General features: G+C 43.2%; 1 protein-coding gene across 6 annotated transcripts in view; it reads right to left on the bottom strand.

Moving 5' to 3' along the window:
- Positions 1-1,656: 1,656 nt before the first annotated feature.
- Positions 1,657-22,616, bottom strand: part of cnga1b (cyclic nucleotide gated channel subunit alpha 1b) — a 68,981-nt gene continuing 48,021 nt past the window's right edge. For 5 of the 6 annotated variants that reach the window (XM_034164061.1, XM_034164062.1, XM_034164063.1 and 2 more), the window contains 7 exons: positions 6,432-6,568; positions 6,186-6,358; positions 5,554-5,679; positions 5,217-5,369; positions 4,902-5,133; positions 3,315-3,490; positions 1,657-3,238 (listed from right to left, as the gene is read on the bottom strand). In XM_034164061.1, the coding sequence (XP_034019952.1) occupies positions 2,990-3,238; positions 3,315-3,490; positions 4,902-5,133; positions 5,217-5,369; positions 5,554-5,679; positions 6,186-6,358; positions 6,432-6,568 (1,246 nt within the window). In that variant the 3' untranslated portion in view covers positions 1,657-2,989. The remainder of the gene's footprint in view (positions 3,239-3,314; positions 3,491-4,901; positions 5,134-5,216; positions 5,370-5,553; positions 5,680-6,185; positions 6,359-6,431; positions 6,569-22,616) is intronic. The other variant, XM_034164060.1, reaches the window with a different exon arrangement.

The following is a 22,616-nucleotide window of genomic DNA, read 5'->3' as shown; positions in this document are numbered from 1 at the left end:
TCTTGAAAAGGACCCCCAATTTACACGGTCTTCTGGCTGAATTTGAACAATATATAAGCAGTATTAAACTGATGCCAAATACCTATGCAGATGTGACTGTATCCGCTATGGCGACCCCGAACAATAACAGGACCAACCTACCCTAACCCATAACCCTAACAATAATAAGCAGTATTAAGTTGATAGACTCTCCAAAATGTTATAAAACAATCTCTACAAATAACTTCTTTAAAAAAAGAATTAATGGTAAAGAATCACTTTACTTTCGTTATTGTACATTTTTGTTTTCTCTCGCTTTTTAATTATAATCATAATACTGTGAATGTTATTGTGGCCTTAGCTTTTGTTCATTTACTGTTACTGAAATAAAGTTTAGTATATATATATATATATATATATATACACACACACACACACATTAGCTGAGTTACCCGTTCTACGCACGGGTAATAGAGAAAAAATGTATCCATGTCATTGTATATTTCATGATGACAAATTAATTAATTTTCATAGAGCAATTTGTGACATTCATGAGACTCATGTGAATAATGATAAAAAGGTAATAGCATGTCATATCACCGCAACGCTGAGGGATATATAATATTCTTTGGGTCTCTGCAGATGTTCTCCCAGTTCTATTACATTTATCCTTTTAGCACTTGGGGTTTTATGACCTAGCGCCCCTCGCTTCTTGGGAGGCATATATAAGGCTGACCCTGTGTGTGTGTGTGTATGTGTGTGTGCACGTGCATGTGTGTGTGCACGTGCGCATTCAACTTAAGGACCCCAGTGACCCCCCCTTTGGTACTCCCAATCATCATACCAAATTTGGTGTTGACTGTGTAATTACTCTGGCTGTGCATCTGAACACAAACCATGCCGTGTGTGTGTTCGCACACGTGTGCTTTCAACCTAGGCCGTGGCTATGGTTACGGACCCGTATCTACAGAGACCGTTCTAAAGATACATGGGTGTCTTACCGACCAATTAGAATGCGCAAATATGTCCGTACCCGTACCATATGCGGCTAAAGGTCCGGCAAGGCTTCAAAACTCATACGTACATTGTCCGTATCTTCAGTGAACCTCGGTCTGTACCTTTAGCAGTCCCGCAGAAGATACGAATGTACGTACCCATAGCCATTTTCTTCAACCTAAGGACCCCAGTGACCTCCCCCTTGGTGCCCCCAGTCACCATACCAAGTTTCAGGTAGATTGCTTAATTACTGTGGTAGTTCACCCTGAACATAAACCGTGCCACATACATAAATAATACATACATACATAGATTGCCATTTATATATAGATTAGGTGAGTTACCCGGGTCCGCTAATCTGGATCCGGATCACCTCCAAAATTCAGTGGAGTCTTCCATGCCCTAATATCTATCTATTGAATTGTCTTATCAGGTTTTTTGTTGTTGTTGTTGTTATTGTTGAGTCTGTGTGCCAAATAAATTTATTCAGTTCATTCTATCTGTGGTACAAATTTGGTGAGAATCTGTGAAGTAGTTTTGAAGTAATCGTTCAAATCCTATACAAAGTGAAATCTTGATCCAGATCACCTACAAATTTTATTGGAGTCTTCCATCGCCTAATGGCCTAATATGTATCTGTAGTGAAATTTGGTGAGAAACCATGAAGTAGTTTTGATGTAATCCTTCAAAGCCTACCGTATATAAGGCTGACCGTGTGTATGTGTGTTTGTTCGCGCATGTGCGCTTTCAATCTAAGGGCCCAGTGACCTCCACTTTGGCACCACCAGTCACCATACCAAGTTTGGTGTCGATTGCTTAATTACTGTGGCAGTTCACCCAGACCACAAACCAGCAGCAAGCAGAGTGTTGTTTTCACAGGTTGGTGTGTGTGTTGTGTGTACATTTCTTTCAGACATGGTGGGAATTTTACTTGAATCAATGGAGGTGATTAGATTTTGGAGTGGTGGTCAAAGGTTAAGGTAAAGATGGTCCAAAAACAGTTTTATATCACAACAACCAAGAAGCCTTGATGGATGATCTAAAGCATATATTGATTGCAGATATTTGTGATTGATTTGTATGAATGATAATACAGTGATAAGGAAGTCATACATGTTGAAAAACAGGCAGATGTATATTCACGTGTACATGAATATACGCTGCACATGGATGTGCAGCGCGCATGTATGACATTCTGGTGCCTTTCAGTGAAACAATTTTACATACAAGATAATGAAAATGTCTTTTCAACCAACAACATAAAATGATCTTTCAGCTTGTTCTTTTGTATATAATTTTAGGAGTTGAAGTATTTGGAATTTTGAACAGAACATCACCCAGTCACAAGCTTCATTACAACAGCTAGCATGTCTGCTAGCCATATAACTGTCATAAAAGCATTAACTGGGAAAAAAAAGAGAAAAAAAAAATCAAACCAGAATCATACAGACATAAATAACTCAAATATTTTTTTTATATAACATAAGAAAACTCACTGGCCTAGCTTGGCTCAGGCAAACCAGTTCACTTGACTAGCACGTAGCTAGCTCCTCGAGTCCAGTTTAATTTTGAATAAATGTTCATCAGGTAAGTAACGTCAGGCTGTTAGTGATTTTATGAAATAATTTAACCTCATGTTTGTGACGGTAAACATTGTTGTACATGAGAATTGGCCAATTAGCTAGAAGAGCTAGTCGCTACATGACAAAATCCAGTGTCCTGCCCATTTTGGTGTACGGGCCATGGATCCTGGTGTGTCTCACAGTGTTAATTCAGGCCAGAGGAAAGGAGCTAACTGCCCAAAGACGTGATCCTGGTTATTGGTTTGGCCTCATTCTGCTCCTATGACGACTCAGTGCTGCTCCTTCTCATTCAGACTCAGTCCACTTCACTTTGTTCCAAACTAAACATGACTTTAGCTTTAAACATTAATGCTACGATGACCTCACCACAAGGTAATCCCTCCCACCTAGATATCCAGGTCAAGACCCTCGAAATGTCTTCAAACTCCACATTACTTCTGCTCCTCCTTCACTGTCAGTGTCTCTGCTGTGGGAGGGGGTGGGGCATCACCAGGCTGGGCGGATCCCAGTGTAGGCGCCAGCTTCTTCTCGAGCTTGGTCACTCTGTGTTTGATTTTACTGTGAGTGGATTCGTGTTCTGCCAGCAGCCGGGCATAACGTGTCTGTAGGACATCCAGTGTACCAGTCATCCGGTCCACCTTCTCCTCAATCTCTTTGGGGTCAGGGCCCAGCGCTGCCACCTGCAGTCCAAAGTGTGTAGTTTAAACTTTAATGCCATGTAAATGGAAAAACAAGTTTGAGATAATGTGAAGATACCTCAAGGTCCAGGAGCCCATCCTTCATCAAAATCTGCCTTCCCTTCTCCTCCAGCAAAGCTTTAGCATCAGGATACTCTGTCAGTGCCTCCATCAGGTCGTCTTTGGAAAGGCAGAAAAGGTCAGAGTAACCAATGCTCCTGATGTTGGCTGTTCGTCTGTTTCCAGCTTTACTTCCTGTTGGAGGAGAGACCAACTGTTGCAGATGGTGGAGACTGAAGACTGCAGATTTCAGCAATGAACAATGTTGACTCAATGTTTGGTTAAAAACATCTGAAAGTACTGCATTCCCTTATTGTAGTTTGTGTACATCACAACACTTTAGTTTTGACCTCATAATACTTCAGGTTTCAGGTCAGTGCCAGTCATTACTGCATTCACCACACTATAGAACCTCCTGGGGTCCTGAATGGCAACCACTAAGGCAAACCTCAGGTCCATCCACACCTTTCCAGAGTACCCATCTATCTGCTGCAGCTAGATGAAATGTGGGCACATCCTTGTTCTTCTCCAGCCACTGGAGTCCTCAAAAAAGATGCACCTGTGTGCTGGATCATGTCCACAGAAACACACCACATGGACAAAATGTCATAGCTGATGAAAAACCTAGTACCAAAGACATCCAGTCGTCACCTTCGGTCACTGGTTACAGTCCAACAACCACACAGCACCAGGATCCCCAACACGGACCTTCATCCTCCTGCAGAAATATCAGCATCACCAAACACCTGTGACCTTTGAACTCATGACTCCATAAGTTCTTCCCAGGCATCTCTTGAGCTCATTATGGAACTAATTTGTTCCTGGTTGGATACCAATCAAGACAAAGTGGCTCCATGAGGTGGTGGATGTAGCGCATATGTGTCAAACTGATTCCAGAAACGGCCAAGAGGGTGCAGGTTTTCTTTGAAACCACCATCTCCACCAGGTGATTTCACTGATTAACAACTCTGAGCAGATGGAACGAGTTCATCAATGAAATCACCTGGTGGAGTCGGTGGTTACAAAGAAAACCTGCACCCTCTTGGCCCTTCTGGAATCAGTTTGACACCTATGATGTAGCAAGTGCAGAAGCAGAAGGTGACCCTAAACCTGTTTTCATTCATTCATTTTCTCAACTCATTTATTCTAATTTTCCAGTCCAGGGTCACTGGGGGCTGGAGTCCATCCACATTGACAAACACATTCACTCACACCTATGGTCAAATTAGAATCACAGTTCATTGAACCTGTCTGACTTTGGAAGTTGGAGGAACCTGGAGCACCCGGAGAGAACCCACACACACAGGAACAACATGCAAACTCTACACAGAAAGGACCAGGTGGAAGGTGAACCTGGAACCTTCAGTGTGATCCACTACGATGCCGCTCTGCTCCTGCACCTGTTTTATTGAAACATCGTTGGCTTGACCTCAGTCTCCTTCATGTTTGTGCTCTTTGGTCTTAAGGACAGTTTAGTGTGACTTTGAGTTTATGGGATTTGTGATGTTTCTTCAAGGACATGATAAACGGTGAGAGAATAAAGATCTTGTGTACGTAAGCATCTGTCAAAGAAAAAACTTCCCCACTGTCCAAACTATCTTCTTACCTTTGATGGCCAAGATGCTGATCTCACCAAAGTAGCTGCCATCACTCAGGACAACAAACTGTGTGACACCATCATCTGCAACCACAGCGAGCTTCCCCTCCTTAATAATGTACATCTCTCTGCCGATGTCGCCCTTCTTACAGATGTAGTCACCTGGACTGTAGACCTGAGGCTGCAGCTTCAGCACCAACTCCACCAGCAGACCCGCCTCGCAGTCTGCGAAGATACGGACCTGCATAAAAACAATCAGGACATGATATCCCAAAGCTTCACGCGAATAAGGTTGCATGCTAGCATCCTCAGTGCTCTACAGACCTTTTTCAGCGTGTCCAGGTGGACATTGATAGCAATCTCAGCTCTCAGCTTATCAGGAAGGTACTTCAGAACCTCCCTCTCATCCACAGCTTTCTTATTGGTCCAAAGGAAGTCAAACCACTTGATCACACGCTTCTCCAGATCCTTGGTTACCTGGATGTGGAGTAGAAAAGTTGTGGACTCAACTTCAAACTTGTTCCATCTTGATCCACAAACATGCACCAGGAAACCAACACCAGCACGACAACGCAACAACATTGCAATCACATTAACACACTCATGCAGGCATGCTAGTTAGTTAAAACAAGTGGTAGAAGAAAATGAAATCCTGACCAACCTTCCGGAAGCTCATGTACTGTTTGATGGCATCGATGCGAGACTGGAAATCAGCTCTGGCAGCATTCATGTTGGTGATCATGGAGCCAACGTTACCAACGATGGTCGCAAAAATCAGGACTCCCACCTGGACCACAGCAGAAAAAAAAAAAATCCTAAAACCTCGGTGCAGACACGAGCTCTGGACATTCTGAGCATGAAAACACCAAAGGATTCAAGATGAAAGATGCTTCCTCAGATCCTACCTTCTTAATCAGGAAGAATAAATAACATCTTATCTTAAATTACAATGAATGAATGAATGAATGAATGAATGGGTCCAGTTTTCACATTTACTGACCATAAGAAACTGAAAGAAAGAAAGAAAGAAAGAAAGAAAAGAAACCACAGCGACACCGAATGATCCTGATTTTTTTCCCATTGTTTCATAGTTTGAGGTCTAAAATAATAACTGGTTATGGAACTAAACTTATTCTATGAAATTCTTTCACTCCAACCACAAGAAATATCAACAAAATTTTGGTGAGAAAATTTCATCTATTATTTTGTCTTTCACAGAACATTGTGAACCAGGAACACAAGCTGTTGTCAGAATAATTCTAATAATGATAGAATTATTGAGGCGACACCCACCAAGAAATCAGTGACCACAAAAAAGTACTCAGAGTTCTCTACAGGGGGCGGTGTTTCTCCAATGGTGGTGAGGGTCAGCGTGGACCAGTACATGCTGTAGGCATACTTCCTCACCAGACGACCAAACTCTGGATCAGCTGGGTCCGGATACACAAACCTGTCAGAGCCAAAACCTACAGGAAAACCGGACTCAGTCAGGTTGAGCATCGCCGAGCACACAGTTAGGATTCAATCCGGCAACCTCACCAATGGCCTTGGAGAAGGAGTAATAGAGACAGGCGTTCCAGTGGATGATGATGACGATGTACATGACAAGGTTGGAGATACGAAGTGCATTTGGATAGTTTGTCCTCGTCTCTGTCCTCTGGAAGAACTCTAACATCCTGAGGATGAAGAAGAAGGAGGAGGAAGAGGAGAATGGTGCATAAATGGGAGAAGGAAAGAAGACCACAAACAGAAAAGATATTTTTTAAAAATTACAGAAAAAGAAAAGAAAAAAGCGCACACTGTGCACAAACCATCGGCCAACTTTGATAACTTCCCCGCTGACAATTGACACTTTTCTGCAGGAGGCTTTTACAAACTACACTTTTTTTTAAACTACAATTTTCACCTTTCGCCTCTTTGGGTCATCATCTCAAACACACACACACACACACTAAGTTTGATGACAAACAGTCAATTAGGAACTGTGTAACTGTGCTCACGTGGTTTTTAAAAAGTATATTCCAGTGACCTTGGCCTTTAACCCCAACATTAACAGGCCTGTTTAGGGTCACTATGCATAATGCATATACCACGCTTGGTGACAACACAGACTGCCCAAGTTATGTGTGCTACCACCTAGTAGGTAAAAATTCACGTCTCATCAGGGCAACTCGTCGATATACAAAACCAACACTGGTTGTGTCCGCCTCAGGCCAGAATCACACACGGTTTCCAATGTATGGCTATCAAAGTTCACTCAGAAAACAACTGTTAGAAATTCTATCAAGGAAAGGTCAAACACAAGAGAGTTCTGAGCATTGGTAGAACAGGCAGAGGGCAGACATGAGGAGACTGAAGATAAACAGAGAAACTGACACTTGACATCCCCAGTGAACACCCACCGTCTTCAGTTTGCTTGTACTGTATGTGAAGCACATTCTGCAGCTTCACCGAAGAAAACCATGAACACTAGTAAATCATCTCAAACACACACCAGAAAAAGCCCTACCATGTATTACTTCTACCTGTGCACCTAAAGAATAAGAAAGAATTTTATTAATCCCGTAGGAAATTGCTTTGCCAGAGTGCCGAAATAGTAAACATTGCTTTTTTTTTCTTTCTTTTTTTTTTTTTTTACAGTGAGATCAATGAGTACAACATGTTAATGCAAAATGACTGAAGACACTTGCACAAGATGTTGACAGTATTGCACATAGCTCTGAGTAACTGAAAAACTCTGATCATTATGTATTCATACTGCAGAAGGGGGAGGAGTTATACAGTCTAATTGCCACAGGTAGGCCTCAGTGGCCTCAGTCTTTGGCTGAAGGTGCTCTGACAGCCAGTGTAGCATGCAGGGGATGGGAGCTATTGTCCAGGATGATGAACAGTTTCCTCCTCTCTGACACCTCCACCACAGACTCCAGCACCACCCCCAGGACAGAGCCAGCTCTCCTGATGTGTTTGTTCAAGTCAGCTGCCTTGTACCTGCTGCTCCAGCACAATACAGCATAGAAGATGACGCTGGAGACCACTGAGTTATAAAAACATCTGCAACATATTTCTGCAGACATTGAAAGATCTGAGCCTCCTGAGGAAGTACAGTTGGCTCTGACCTTTCTTATACACAGCATCTGTGATTACAGTCTAGTCCAGTTTGTTGTCTATGTGGACACCCAGGTACTTGTGGTAGTTCACAATGCCCACCTCAGATTCAGCTTGGGACTCCGACGAGGGCAGTCGCATCTCCTCCACTCTCCCTTATCTCTGTTCTCTGCCGTTAACCTTCAAGTCCCTACTTCACCAGACTGTGAATTCCTCAAATTATATTGGATTCTGGATCTACTGGACTACTATTAGATTAACCATGTAATTGATCAGCTGGTCTCTGAACGCTATTGACACCATTTTTTCTACAAGAAGGTCAGGACCGGGGGATCCTACCCGCCCAGATGGAACGTATCCTGCGGGCTATGTCCTCGACTCCTGGAGTTCCTGGTGTGTGGCATGCTTGGCGCTTTTCTCCGTTGAGGACGTCGAGGATTTATTCATTTTTGGTCTCATGGTAGCAGGGCTGGGCTCCACTCCTGAATGCAGCCATCTTCCTGTTCACTGTTGCATTGATGCCTTTGGTCACCCATGGTTTGTTATTGGAGTAATGGTGCACAGTCTTGGTTTTTTCAATTTCAATTTATTTTCATTTATATAGCATCAAATCACAGCAGAGTTGCATCAAGGCACTTCACACAAATAAGGTCTAACCTTACAAACCCCCAGCGCAGCAGTGGTAAGGAAAACCTCCCTCTGAGGAAGAAACCTCAAGCAGACCAGACTCAAGGGTTGATCCTCTGCTTGGGCCATGCTACAAACATAAATTACAGAACAATTCACAAAACAAATATACAGGAAATGCTGTTGGTGCACAGGACAGGAGGGTCTCCAGCACAAATACCACACCCATCTCTGGGTGGAGCTGCACCTTAAACAGAATCAGGCATCAGAAAGACAAGAAATACAGTATAATTTGTCAGCATTAAACAACAAGAAAAACAGGAAATACTAAGGTGATCACCGGCTACTAGCCCTAAGCTTCACTAAAAGATCCAGAACGTAGGTAAAGTTTTGGCCACAGCACGCTCCGTTTACCAATAAAATGAATTAAAAGAGTAAAGAGTATAGAACTATACTATGCCAGTATGCTAGCCATACAAAAGGGAAAATAAGTGCATCTTAAGTCTGGACTTTGAAAGTCTCCACAGAATCTGACTGTTTTATTGACACAGGGAAATCATTCCACAGAACATGGACATGATAAGAGAAAGCTCTGTGACCCACAGGATTCTTATTCACTCTAGGGACACAAAGTAGTCCTGCACCCTGAGAAGGCAAAGCCCAGGCCAGTATGTAAGGTTTAATTAGGTCAGCTAAGTAGGGAGGTGCCAGTCCATGAACAATTTTATGGACTAGTAGCAGAAACTTAAAATCTGATCTCACTGGGACAGGAAGCCAGTGAAGAGACGCCAAAATGGGTGTAATGTGGTCGAACTTTCTGCTTCGTGTCAAAAGTCTGGCTGCAGCATTTTGAACCAATTGGAGAGCCCTAATGCTAGACTGCGGTAAACCAGAAAATAGAACATTGCAGTAGTCCAATCTCGAAGAGATAAACACATGGATCAGGGTCTCAGTATCAGCTATAGGCAGGATGGGGCAAGTCTTCGCTATATTTTGCAGGTGGAAAAAAGCAGTCCTCATAATATTTCTAATGTGGAGGTCAAAGGACAATGTAGGATCAAAAATTACCTGAAAGGTTTGTCAGTTTGACACACTAGCCTAGGCTAAGCATTAACTGGTTAAATTGATGCCGATGTCTCACTGGACCAAGAACCATCATTTCAGTCTTTTCAGAGTTTAAAAGTAGGAAGTTTCTAGACATCCAGCTTCTCATTGCTGCAAGGCAATCTTCTAAGGATTTTATGTGAAGGAGATTACCAGCAGTTATCGGCATGTATAACTGAGTATAATCAGCCTAGCAGTGAAAAGTAATCCCAAAATGCTACAATGTGCGCTGAAGGGGTGTTATATAAAAGGATAAAAGCAGGGGGCCTAAGACGGATCCCTGTGGAACCTCAAATTTCATGTCACTAAGGTTAGAAGTAGTGTTACTGTTGTGTGTTGGGGGGTGTGGTTGGATGTTTTGGTGTTCTTTTCTTTTCTTTGCTCTTCAGGTGGCATGAGAACTGATTTGTCTGTGGAGAGGGTGCTGGCTGAAGAATCCTCACCCTCATCAACATCATGTGTAGCACCTGTGACTGGTGCTCACATGCAACCTTAAAGACTTTCAGCTGAAGCAGATAACTGGATGGCGTTCTGCATTTAAGGCATGTGTGATTCAAGCAGAACTGCCGGGAACACGACCTTGTGATGTCCGTTTGTGAGACGCTGAGGACCGCGCCTGGGTTTGACACATCAAGCCCGTGAAGCAAGGAAGGGTGAGGACACATGCTGTCAGCACACATTAAAGGTGATTAAGTGTTCGACTAATTGTTGATAGTAACTTGGTGTTTTGTTACGCAGTATACTGGAATTGTGATGAGAATTGTGCAGTTTGCTTCTCACTGCTGTGGCGTGCAGGATAAGTGATCCTCCACTTGTTGTGAGAAGCTGCTCATTTGCATAAAGTTAAAAAATACAGACCTGAATGTGTTGCTGATAGCGTGTGTCTTTTGAAAGATATTGTTGTAACTGCTGACTTACCTCACCTCTTCTTTGCTTCACAGAGAGTCAGTTTGTCGTGTCCACCTGGGGGGTGTTTGTCTGGTGGTAGTGGGTCCAGGAACGCCGGGCTTCTATCCTTTTGGGCGCTTAAGAGCGTGCCAACAGTCACTCCACCAGAAGGACGTTCTTTTAGTTTTGTACACATTATTATGCACAGGTGAAAAATAAATTGTTTCTGTTGTTGGAACCGCTTTCTGGTTATTTGTAGCGCTGGGTTCTGTCTGACGCAGGTCCGCTCCTCAACCCGCGTCGACACATAACAGTAGTTCCCGGCCATTCCATAATGGACCCAGCGGCAGAAGCGGTTCCTTTTGCCGAAAAAGTTCAAGAACACTTGGAGAAAATATGGGAGCAATTACAGCATCTCGCAAACCAAATTAAACAAACAGACGCCCGTATTACGGAGCTTGCAGCGCAAGCCGCTCCGCTTCCTGCTGCTCCAGCTGCGGCATCATCGATACTAGTGCAGATAACTCCGTCACCCAGAGATTCGGCGTCCGAACCGATTGTTTGTCGTCCGGAGCCTTGTGCGGTGATGCAATGCTCTCTGGTTCTGCTCAGTCAGGTTGGAGCGCCGCAGCTTTACGAGGAATGTTTGTAGATGGGTTAAATGAGTCATTAAAAGACGAGCCGGCAGTCCGTGACGAGCCAAACGATTTAGATGAGCTAATATCGTTGGTGATTCGTCTAGATGATCGGATGAAGGAGCGTGGACGCGAGAGAGGACGCCCATCAGAGCGGGTTTTTTCGTCTCGGGGCTTTCCCCGACACAGATCTGGGCCGCCTCTTCTTTGCCCCACTGAAGCTCCTCCGACGGGACCTCTGGCTCCTCCTGTTGACGAGCCCATGCGGCTCGGACCAGCAGAGATTACTGTATTGCCCCGACATGTAAGCATCAAGAGAAATAATGGTGACGTATCTCCAAGTGTTCTGGGACAGGCAAAATAACACACACAAAAAAAAAAAAAATCTAGCACGAGTAAATGTTTTGTTTTCTTTAAATAGGGGTTATAATTGTATGGGGAGTCAGAGGCGTATCTGGTGGAGTGATTGTTAGGCGGTTAGAAGTCCGCCTGGGCTCACTTAATTGTTAATTTTTTATGTGTTCTTAGGTATTTTCTGTTTGGGTTGTTGGGTCATTTTATTTTGTTGTTTTTTTTATTTCTCTACATCCCTAACCCCAACCTCACTTGCCCCAAGACCGTTTGTCTTGTGGGTTGTGGGGTGGTGCAGGTTGGTCACGCTGAGCATTCTCAGAAGACCTCTGCACCTAGGGGGGGGGGGGTGTTAGAGGCGTTTTTCTTGGTTTGGTTAGGGCCCGGTTCCACTCCAGCCTCGGTGAGCCTTTGTACCGTTCGTCATTGGTGTTGCCGGGGTGTGGTGCAGCGGAGACTTACCTCAGTCGGAGGGGTGGGCCGATCTGTTGCCGTTCGCCATTTTGGTAGTTCCACCCCTCCCGAGAGGCTGGGGTATGGTCGAGTTGGGGCACCGGTCGTATTTCCGGTTCTCTGCTGCGCCTTGGGGTTGGAGCTGGGTTAGTTTTTTCCTGTTCCCTTCTCCGGCTTAATGTTTTGAGCCGTTCGCCAAAGTTGAGCCGCCGAGGGGCTCTGGGAGGGACCCGGGGTCTTTCGGGGTGCCGGGGAGGGTAACAGAGTTTACGGTCATTTTATATCCCCCCGGGGTTGTTTTTGGTAGTCCTCCGGGGGTTGATTTTTGATTTTGTTCTGTTTCCTTCTGGGTTCCACCTCCAGGGTTGATGGGACGGTCCTCTGGGGGGGAATTGGCTTGTGTGACTGGGTCTGGGGTTCCGGGGTTGTGGGGAGGGTACCTCCTGGGGTTGATGGTACGGTCCCCTGGGGGGGCGCCGTTTTGCTCCATGTACACCTGGGGACCTTTGTGGGATTATGGTTCTGGCTGTTCCTCCTGGAACTGGCGATGAAGGCCTTCTGGGGGGGGGGTTGGGCTCTGCAGGTCATTCTGGGGGGATTGTTTGTTGTTTTTCTTTTATGCATTTACATTTGTATTGTGTTTGTGGGGCTGTGTTGGGTTTTTGCGTTTGGGAGTTTTTCTTTTCTTCCCGGGGTTTGATGGGACGGTCCCCTGGGGAGGTTTTGGGTGGGTTTTATGTTTTTTTCTGTGTTGAATTGTACTGGGGAATGTTTTGGGGCTTTTGTTGATTCCAGCTGCGGTGCCTGTCCTGCTGTCTGTGGTGGACCTTAGGAGCGTGGTGCTGTCTGCTTCCTGACGTGGACCCCGGAGGGAGGTGCTGTTCTCGGGCCTGGTCTGTTCGGTCGCCAGGAGGCTTCCCGTTGATGGGGGGGTACTGTTGTGTGTTGGGGGGTGTGGCTGGATGTTTTGGTGTTCTTTTCTTTTCTTTGCTCTTCAGGTGGCATGAGAACTGATTTGTCTGTGGAGAAGGTGCTGGCTGAAGAATCCTCACCCTCATCAACATCATGTGTAGCACCTGTGACTGGTGCTCACATGCAACCTTAAAGACTTTCAGCTGAAGCAGATAACTGGATGGCGTTCTGCATTTAAGGCATGTGTGATTCAAGCAGAACTGCCGGGAACACGACCTTGTGATGTCCGTTTGAGACGCTGAGGACCGCGCCTGGGTTTGACACATCGAGCCCGTGAAGCAAGGAAGGGTGAGGACACTTGCTGTCAGCACACATTAAAGGTGATTAAGTGTTCGACTAATTGTTGATAGTAACTTGGTGTTTTGTTACGCAGTATACTGGAATTGTGATGAGAATTGTGCAGTTTGCTTCTCACTGCTGTGGCGTGCGGATAAGTGATCCTCCACTTGTTGTGAGAAGCTGCTCATTTGCATAAAGTTAAAAAATACAGACCTGAATGTGTTGCTGATAGCGTGTGTCTTTTGAAAGATATTGTAACTGCTGACTTACCTCACCTCTTCTTTGCTTCACAGAGAGTCAGTTTGTCGTGTCCACCTGGGGGGTGTTTGTCTGGTGGTAGTGGGTCCAGGAAGTCCGGGCTTCTATCCTTTTGGGCGCTTAAGAGCGTGCCAACAGTCACTCCACCAGAAGGACGTTCTTTTAGTTTTGTACACATTATTATGCACAGGTGAAAAATAAATTGTTTCTGTTGTTGGAACCGCTTTCTGGTTATTTTTAGCGCTGGGTTCTGTCTGACGCAGGTCCGCTCCTCAACTCGCGTCGACACATAAGAGTTACTGTACAAAACACAGTGAGAACAACTGGTCAAGTATGATGTCAACCATGCAAGGGCACTCCCAGTAATCCCAAAATGATTTTCCAGCCTATCAAGTAGAATATGATGATCCACGGTATCAAATGCAGCACTGAGATCTAACAACACAAGAACCATAGTGGTGTCCAAATCCACTGTAAACAGAAGATCATTCACCACTTTAGTGAGAGCCGTCTCTGTGGAATATTTTCTAAAAGCAGACTGCAGTGGCTCAAAGAGATTATTCTCAGTAAGATAGTCTACGAACTGCCGTGAAACCACCTTTTTCAGAATTTTAGAGCAAAATGATAAATTTGATATCGGCCGATAGTTTTTCAATACACTAGGGTCAAGATTAGGTTTCTTAAGTAATGGTTTAATCACTGCAGATCTGAAACATTTAGGAACAGATCCAGAACTTAAAGAAAGATTAATAATTTCCAGCACAGTCGGCCTAAGAGTGGGCCACAGGTCCTTAAACAGTTTTGTTGGTATAGGATCAAATAAACAGGTTGTGCTTTTTGTAGATGTTACGAGTTTCATCAGCATGCCTAGAGAGATACTCTCAAATTCTGTAAATCTAGGTAATACCTCAGTAATGGCACCCACCTCAATAGTAGGGTGTAGTGGCTGGGTGAAGGCATGCTGGGATACGTTTAACCTAATGTCTTCTATTTTCTCCTCAAAGTAAACCAGGAAATCTTGTGCTGTAAAAGGAGAGCAAACTTCAGGTGGTCGTCCATGAATAAGTGTTCCTGTGTCGAACAAGAACTTTGAGTTATGCTTGTTTTTGTTGATCAAATCAGAGTAATAGGTCCACTTTGTAGCCAGTAATGCATGCTTATAGTCTAAGATGGCATCACGCCATGCAAGATGCAATGATTCTAATTTTGAAACTACGCCATTTCCGTTCTAGACCTCTAGCCTTATGCTTGAGGTCACGCAGGTAATCACTGAACCAAGATGACTGTTTTGGGGAGCGCAATTTTAACAAAGGTAGCGCAATCATGTCGAGTGTGTTTTGAGCACTGAGTTTAAACTAACCAGAAGACTGTGTACTGATTGGGTATTTGCCAAATGTGAAGCTAAGGCATCAGGGAGTCTAGGTTCGAGTTTGGTCTTAGTTGAGGAGTTGATGCATCACAGTAGTGATATAGAAGGTTGTTGTTCTACTAAACACGACAGTGAAACTGTAAACTTAAGTGAGTGATCTGAAACCACTGATGTAAGAGGCGTGATGTCAATATTTGTGACAGCAATACCACGTGCAAGAACCAAATCCAGGGTATTTCCACTAATGTGTCTCGAGTCCTGAATGCATTGCCGAAATCCTAATGCATCCACAATTTCCATAAATTATTTGCAGAGGGGATCAGAAAGCTTATTTATATGAACGATAAAGTCACCAATGATCAGAATGTTATCTGCACTAGTTGACAAGTTAGAGATGAACGCACCACATTCATCTAAGAATTCAGAATATGGGCCAGGAGGCCTACATACAGTGACAAAGTAATATGGCTGATTTTTATTCTTCTAAGTCAGGAAGTGCAAGAGATTAGTAAGGAAGAAGTGAGGGCTGCTATGAAGAGGATAAAGAGTGGAAAGGCAGCTGCTCCAGATGACATTCCAGTGGAGGCATGGAAATGTCTCGGAGAGATGGCAGTGGAGTTTCTAACCAGATTGTTTAATAAAATCTTGTAAAGTGAGAGGATACCTGAGGAGTGGAGACGAAGTGTGCTGGTTCCTATTTTCAAGAACAAGGGTGATGTGCAGAGCTGCAGTAACTACAGAGGCATAAAGTTGATCAGCCACAGCATGAAGTTATGGGAAAGAGTAGTAGAAGCTAGGCTTGCAAAACAGGTGAAGATCTGTGAGCAGCAATATGGTTTCATGCCGAGAAAGAGCACTACAGATGCAATGTTTGCTCTGAGAATACTGTTGGAGAAGTACAGAGAAGGCCAGAAACAGTTACACTGTGTGTTTGTGGACTTAGAAAAAGCTTATGATAGGGTGCCAAGAGAAGAGCTGTGGTATTGTATGAGGAAGTCTGGAGTTGCAGAGATGTTAGGGTAGTGCAGGACATGTACAAGAATAGTGTGACAGCAGTGAGATGCGCAGTAGGAATGACAGACTCATTCAAGGTGGAGGTGGGATTACACCAAGGATCAGCTCTGAGTCCTTTCTTGTTTGCAGTGGTGATGGACAGGTTGACGGATGACATCAGACAGGAGTCCCCATGGACTATGATGTTTGCAGATGACATTGTGATCTGTAGTGAGAGTAGAGAGCAAGTTGAGTCTAGTCTGGAGAGGTGGAGATATGCTTTGGAGAGAAGGGGAATGAAAGTCAGTAGAAGCAAGACTGAGTACATGTGTGTGAATGGGAGGGAGCACAGTGGAATAGTGCAGTTACAAGGAGTAGAAGTGGTGAAAGTAGATGAGTTTAAATATTTGGGGTCAACTGTTCAAAGTAATGGAGAGTGTAGTAAAGAGGTGAAGAAGAAAGTGCAGGCAGGGTGGAGTGGGTGGAGAAAGGTGGCAGGAGTGATTTGTGACAAGAACATCAGTAAGAGTGAAGGGGAACATTTACAAAACAGTAGTGAGACCAGCTATGTTGGACGACTTAAGCCGCGGTCCCACCGAATAATGAAGGATGAAGAAGGAGCTACGCACCCTGTTTTTTTTGTTTCGTGAGCTACCGTGGCAGTATAGTGGCTCAGAGTGGCTCTTAGAGGCATTATCTTCAGTTAACGAGGCTCCTCTCTGAGCATGGCGCTAATTTCAAGATGTTGAAAATTTAGCAACAACAGCGTGGCGCAGTTTGTGTTCGAGTTACTGCGACAGCTTAGAGGCATTTGCGTGGTGCTTACGAGTCTGCAAAAAGTCCATTATCCGTGCGCCTAGCACCTTCGCAGGACCTGAGAGGCTGTTTTTTGAGCGGCTCTCCTCTCACGCACACAATTCCACCTGCTCTGTGCGCTGAACTCTATATAAAATAATTATTTTGTATTTTGTCTGTATGTTGATGTCTGTTGTATGTATAAGTATGTTGATTTAATATCTTGTTAATGGATCACATGAGCTCCGCTGTGTGTGCGCACTGACGCAGTGACTCATCATCACGCTTCAAACGAGCATTTAGGCAGAACGCCAGCTCACAAAAGAGTGATATTTCAGTCAATATTGGACGAACACAAAGTTAAAATTTGGGTGACTGCGTGAAAGTGGATGTGTGTTTAAAGCCATGAAGATAATAACTCCAGTGGAACAGCTAAGAGCAGGAGCTGTGCGGCAACACAGGTGGAGAGCACGCAAAAGACAGATTTTGAAGACATAACACAAAGTTAAAAGTTGTATCATGATAACTTGTAAGCTGCAGAAGAAATAAAATATACACATATATATACATATACATATACACATATATATATACATATACATATACACATATATATATACATATACATATACACATATATATATACATATACATATACACATATATATATACATATACATATACACATACATATATATATATATATATATATATATATATATATATATATATATATATATATATATATATATATATATATATATAATCTATTTTATTTATACAGTGCCAAATCACAACAAACAGTTGCCCCAAGGCGCTTTATATTGTAAGGCAAAAGCCATACAATAATTACAGAAAAACCCCAACGGTCAAAACGACCCCCTGTGAGCAAGCACTTGGTGACAGTGGGAAGGAAAAACTCCCTTTTAACAGGAAGAAACCTCCAGCAGAACCAGGCTCAGGGAGGGGCAGTCTTCTGCTGGGACTGGTTGGGGCTGAGGGGAGAGAATCAGGAAAAAGACATGCTGTGGAAGAGAGCAGAGATCAGTCACTAATGATTAAATGCAGAGTGGTGCATACAGAGCATAAAGAGAAAGAAACACTCAGTGCATCATGGGAACCCCCCAGCAGTCTAAGTCTATAACAGCATAACTAAGGGATGGTTCAGGGTCACCTGATCCAGCCCTAACTATAAGCTTTAGCAAAAAGGAAAGTTTTAAGCCTAATCTTAAAAGTAGAGAGGGTGTCTGTCTCCCTGATCCGAATTGGGAGCTGGTTCCAGAGGAGAGGAGCCTGAAAGCTGAAGGCTCTGCCTCCCATTCTACTCTTACAAACCCTAGGAACTACAAGTAAGCCTGCAGTCTGAGAACGAAGCGCTCTATTGGGGTGATATGGTACTATGAGGTCCCTAAGATAAGATGGGACCTAAAAATTCAAAACCTTATAGGTAAGAAGAAGAATTTTAAACTCTATTCTAGAATTAACAGGAAGCCAATGAAGAGAGGCCAATATGGGTGAAATATGCTCTCTCCTTCTAGTCCCCGCCAGTACTCTAGCTGCAGCATTTTGAATTAACTGAAGGCTTTTCAGGGAACTTTTAGGACAACCTGATAATAATGACTTACAATAGTCCAGCCTAGAGGAAATAAATGCATGAATTAGTTTTTCAGCATCACTCTGAGACAAGACCTTTCTAATTTTAGAGATATTGCACAAATGCAAAAAAGCAGTCCTACATATTTGCTTAATATGCGCATTGAAGTACATATCCTGATCAAAAATGACTCCAAGATTTCTCACAGTATTACTAGAGGTCAGGGTAATGCCATCCAGAGTAAGGATCTGGTTAGACACCATGTTTCTAAGATTTGTGGGGCAAGTACAATAACTTCAGTTTTATCTGAGTTTAAAAGCAGGAAATTAGAGGTCATCCATGTCTTTATGTCTGTAAGACATTCCTGCAGTTTAAGTAATTGGTGTGTGTCCTCTGGCTTCATGGATAGATAAAGCTGGGTATCATCTGCGTAACAATGAAAATTTAAGCAATGCTGTCTAATAATACTGCCTAAGGGAAGCATGTATAAAGTGAATAAAATTGGTCCTAACACAGAACCTTGTGGAACTCCATAATTAACCTTCGTCTGTGAAGAAGACTCCCCATTTACATGCTATAATGAATTCTAAAACCTGACTGAAACTCTTCAAATAGACCATTCCTCTGCAGATGATCAGTTAGCTGTTTTACAACTACCCTTTCAAGAATTTTTGAGCGAAAAGGAAGGTTGGAGATTGGCCTATAATTAGCTAAGATAGCTGGGTCAAGTGATGGCTTTTTAAGTAATGGTTTAATTACTGCCACCTTAAAAGCCAGTGGTACATAGCCAACTAATAAAGATAGATTGATCATATTTAAGATTGAAGCATTAATTAATGGTAGGGCTTCCTTGAGCAGCCTGGTAGGAATGGGGTCTAATAGACATGTTGATAGTTTGGAGGAAGTAACTAATGCAAATAACTCAGACAGAACAATCGGAGAGAAAGAGTCTAATACCAGCATTACTGAAAGCAGCCAAAGATAATGATATGTCTTTGGGATGGTTATGAGTAATTTTTTCTCTAATAGTTAAAATTTTATTAGCAAAGAAACTCATGAAGTCATTACTAGTTAAAGTTAAACGAATACTCGGCTCAATAGAGCTCTGACTCTTTGTCAGCCTGGCTACAGTGCTGAAAAGAAACCTGGGGTTGTTCTTATTTTCTTCAATTAGTGATGAGTAGTAAGATGTCCTAGCTTTACGGAGGGCTTTTTTATAGAGCAACAGACTCTTTTTCCAGGCTAAGTGAAGATCTTCTAAATTAGTGAGACGCCATTTCATCTCCAACTTACAGGTTATCTGCTTTAAGCTGCGAGTTTGTGAATTATACCACAGAGTCAGGCACTTCTGATTTAAGGCTCTCTTTTCAGAGGAGCTACAGCATCCAAAGTTGTGCTCAATGAGGATGTAAAACTATTGACGAGATACTCTATCTCACTCACAGAGTTTAGGTAGCTACTCTGCACTGTGTTGGCATATGGCACTGGAGAACATAAAGAAGGAATCATATCCTTAAACCTAGTTACAGCGCTTTCCGAAAGACTTCTACTGTAATGAAACGTATTCCCCACTGCTGGGTAGTCCATTAAAGTAAATGTAAATGTTATTAAGAAATGATCAGACAGAAGGGGGTTTTCAGGGAATACTGTTAAGTTTTCAATTTCCATACCATAAGTCAGAACAAGATCTAAAGTATGGTTAAAGTGGTGGGTGGACCCATTTACATTTTGAGTGAAGCCAATTGAGTCTAATAATAGATTAAATGCAGTGTTGAGGCTGTCATTCTCAGCATCTATGTGGATGTTAAAATCGCCCACTATAATTATCTGAGCTAAGCACTAAGTCAGACAAAAGTTCTGAAAATTCACAGAGAAACTCACAGTAACAACCGGGTGGATGATAGATAACAACAAATAAAACTGATTTTTGAGACTTCCAATTTGGATGGACAAGACTAAGAGTCAAGCTTTCAAATGAATTAAAGCTCTGTCTGGGTCTTTGATTAATTAATAAGCTGGAGTGGAAGATTGCTGCTAATCCTCCCCCTCGGCCTGTGCTACGAGCATTCTAACAGTTAGTGTGACTCGGGGGTGTTGACTCATTTAAACTAACATAATCATCCTGCTGTAACCAGGTTTCTGTAAGGCAGAATAAATTAATATGTTGATCAATTATTATATCATTTACTAAAAGGGACTTAGAAGAGAGAGACCTAATGTTTAATAAACCACATTTAACTGTTTTAGTCTGTGGTGCAGTTGAAGGTGCTATATTATTTTTTCTTTTTGAATTTTTATGCTTAAATAGATTTTTACTGGTTACTGGTGGTCTGGGAGCAGGCACCGTCTCTACGGGGATGGGGTAATGAGGGGATGGCAGGGGGAGAGAAGCTGCAGAGAGGTGTGTAAGACTACAACTTACACACCAAGGGTGATGGTCTAGTGGTTAAGGTGTTGGGCTTGAGTCCAGAAGATCATGGGTTCAAATCCCCACCTGACTGGAAAATCACTAAGGGCCCTTGGGCAAGGCCTTTAATCCCCTATTGCTTCCGGTGTGTAATGAGCGCCTTGTATGGCAGCACCCTGACATCGGGGTGAATGTGAGGCATAATTGTAAAGCGCTTTGACCATCTGATGCAGATGGAAAAGCGCTATATAAATGTCCATTTACCATTTACAACTCTTCTTCCTGGTCCCAACCCTGGATAGTCACAGTTTGGAGGGTTTAATAAAATAAAATTGGCCAGATTTCTAGAAATGAGAGCTGCTCCATCCAAAGTGGGATGGATGCCGTCTCTCCTAACAAGACCAGGTTTTCCCCAGAAGCTTTGCCAATCATCTTATGAAGCCCACCTCATTTTTTGGACACCACTCAGACAGCCAGCAATTCAAGGAGAACATGCGGCTAAACATGTCACTCCCGATTGGGGAGGGGCCCAGAGAAAACTACAGAGTCCGACATTGTTTTTGCAAAGTTACACACCGATTCAATGTTAATTTTAGTGACCTCCGATTGGCGTAACCGGGTGTCATTACTGCCGACGTGAATTACAATCTTACCAAATTTACGCTTAGCCTTAGCCAGCAGTTTCAAATTTCCTTCAATGTCGCCTGCTCTGGCCCCCGGAAGACATCTGACTATGGTTGCTGGTGTCGCTAACTTCACATTTCTCAAAACAGAGTCGCCAATAACCAGAGTTTGATCCTCGGCGGGTGTGTCATTGGTGGTGTACAGGGGGCTTCTGTTTAAGACTACGCTTCCTCCTCATAGTCACCCAGCCGGCCTGCTTTCCGGCTGCTCGGGATCTGCTGGGGGACAGCTAACGGCGGCTAAGCTACCTTGGTCCGCACCAACTACAGGGGTCTGGCTAGCTGTAGGATTTTCCAAGGTGCGGAGCCGAGCCTCCAATTCGCCCAGCCTGGCCTCCAAAGCTACGAATAAACTACACTTATTACAAGTACCATTACTGCTAAAGGAGGCCGAGGAATAACTAAACATTTCACACCCAGAGCAGAAAAGTGCGGGAGAGACAGGAGAAGCCACCAAGCTAAACCGGCTAAGAGCTAGTAGCTGCGCTAAGCTAGCGGATTCCTAAAAACACACAAAGTGAATAATGTGTAAATAATTTAGAGGTGATTCAGCAGAGGGAGTGCTTTAGTTAAGGCACGTGAAGATTACACTGTGAAACAAATCGTTATCTAGTTATCTAGATCAATCTAACTACGTAGATTAAACAGCTAACAGATACAGCAAAACACCGCTGTGCTCCGGAACCGGAAGTGATACAATACCGCAGTGAGAGACAACCACCAGTAGAGGCAAGCAAGAGCCCTACTGGTGGTTCACTCACACACACACACATATACACACATATATATATACATACATATATATATATATATATACATACATATATATATATATATATATATATATACATACATATATATATATATATATATATACATACATACATATATATATATTTTTTTTTGAAAATGATTCACAGGTGTATATAATAAAACGGCCACCTCATTCTGTATGTAGAACGGCACCGCCCGCAAAAGAGCGCTTTTGCAGAAATAAACGGACAAACACAAAGTTAAAAGTGGATTCACATTGTAAAAGTGATTGTGTTTAAAGCCAAGGAAAAAATAAAGCCAGCAAGCCACGGATGGAAAGGAAGCCACTTAGAAAAAGCACAGAGGCGGCTGTCCATGAAAGGACAACAGCAGCGCGCGTGCAAAAGAGCGATTTTGCAGAAATAAATGGACAAAGTTTTGTGTGTTTAAAGCGCAGA

Source organism: Thalassophryne amazonica, chromosome 23 (assembly GCF_902500255.1).
Source record: "Thalassophryne amazonica chromosome 23, fThaAma1.1, whole genome shotgun sequence".
NCBI lineage: Eukaryota > Metazoa > Chordata > Actinopteri > Batrachoidiformes > Batrachoididae > Thalassophryne > Thalassophryne amazonica.
This window is presented reverse-complemented; position numbering and strand designations above follow the sequence as displayed.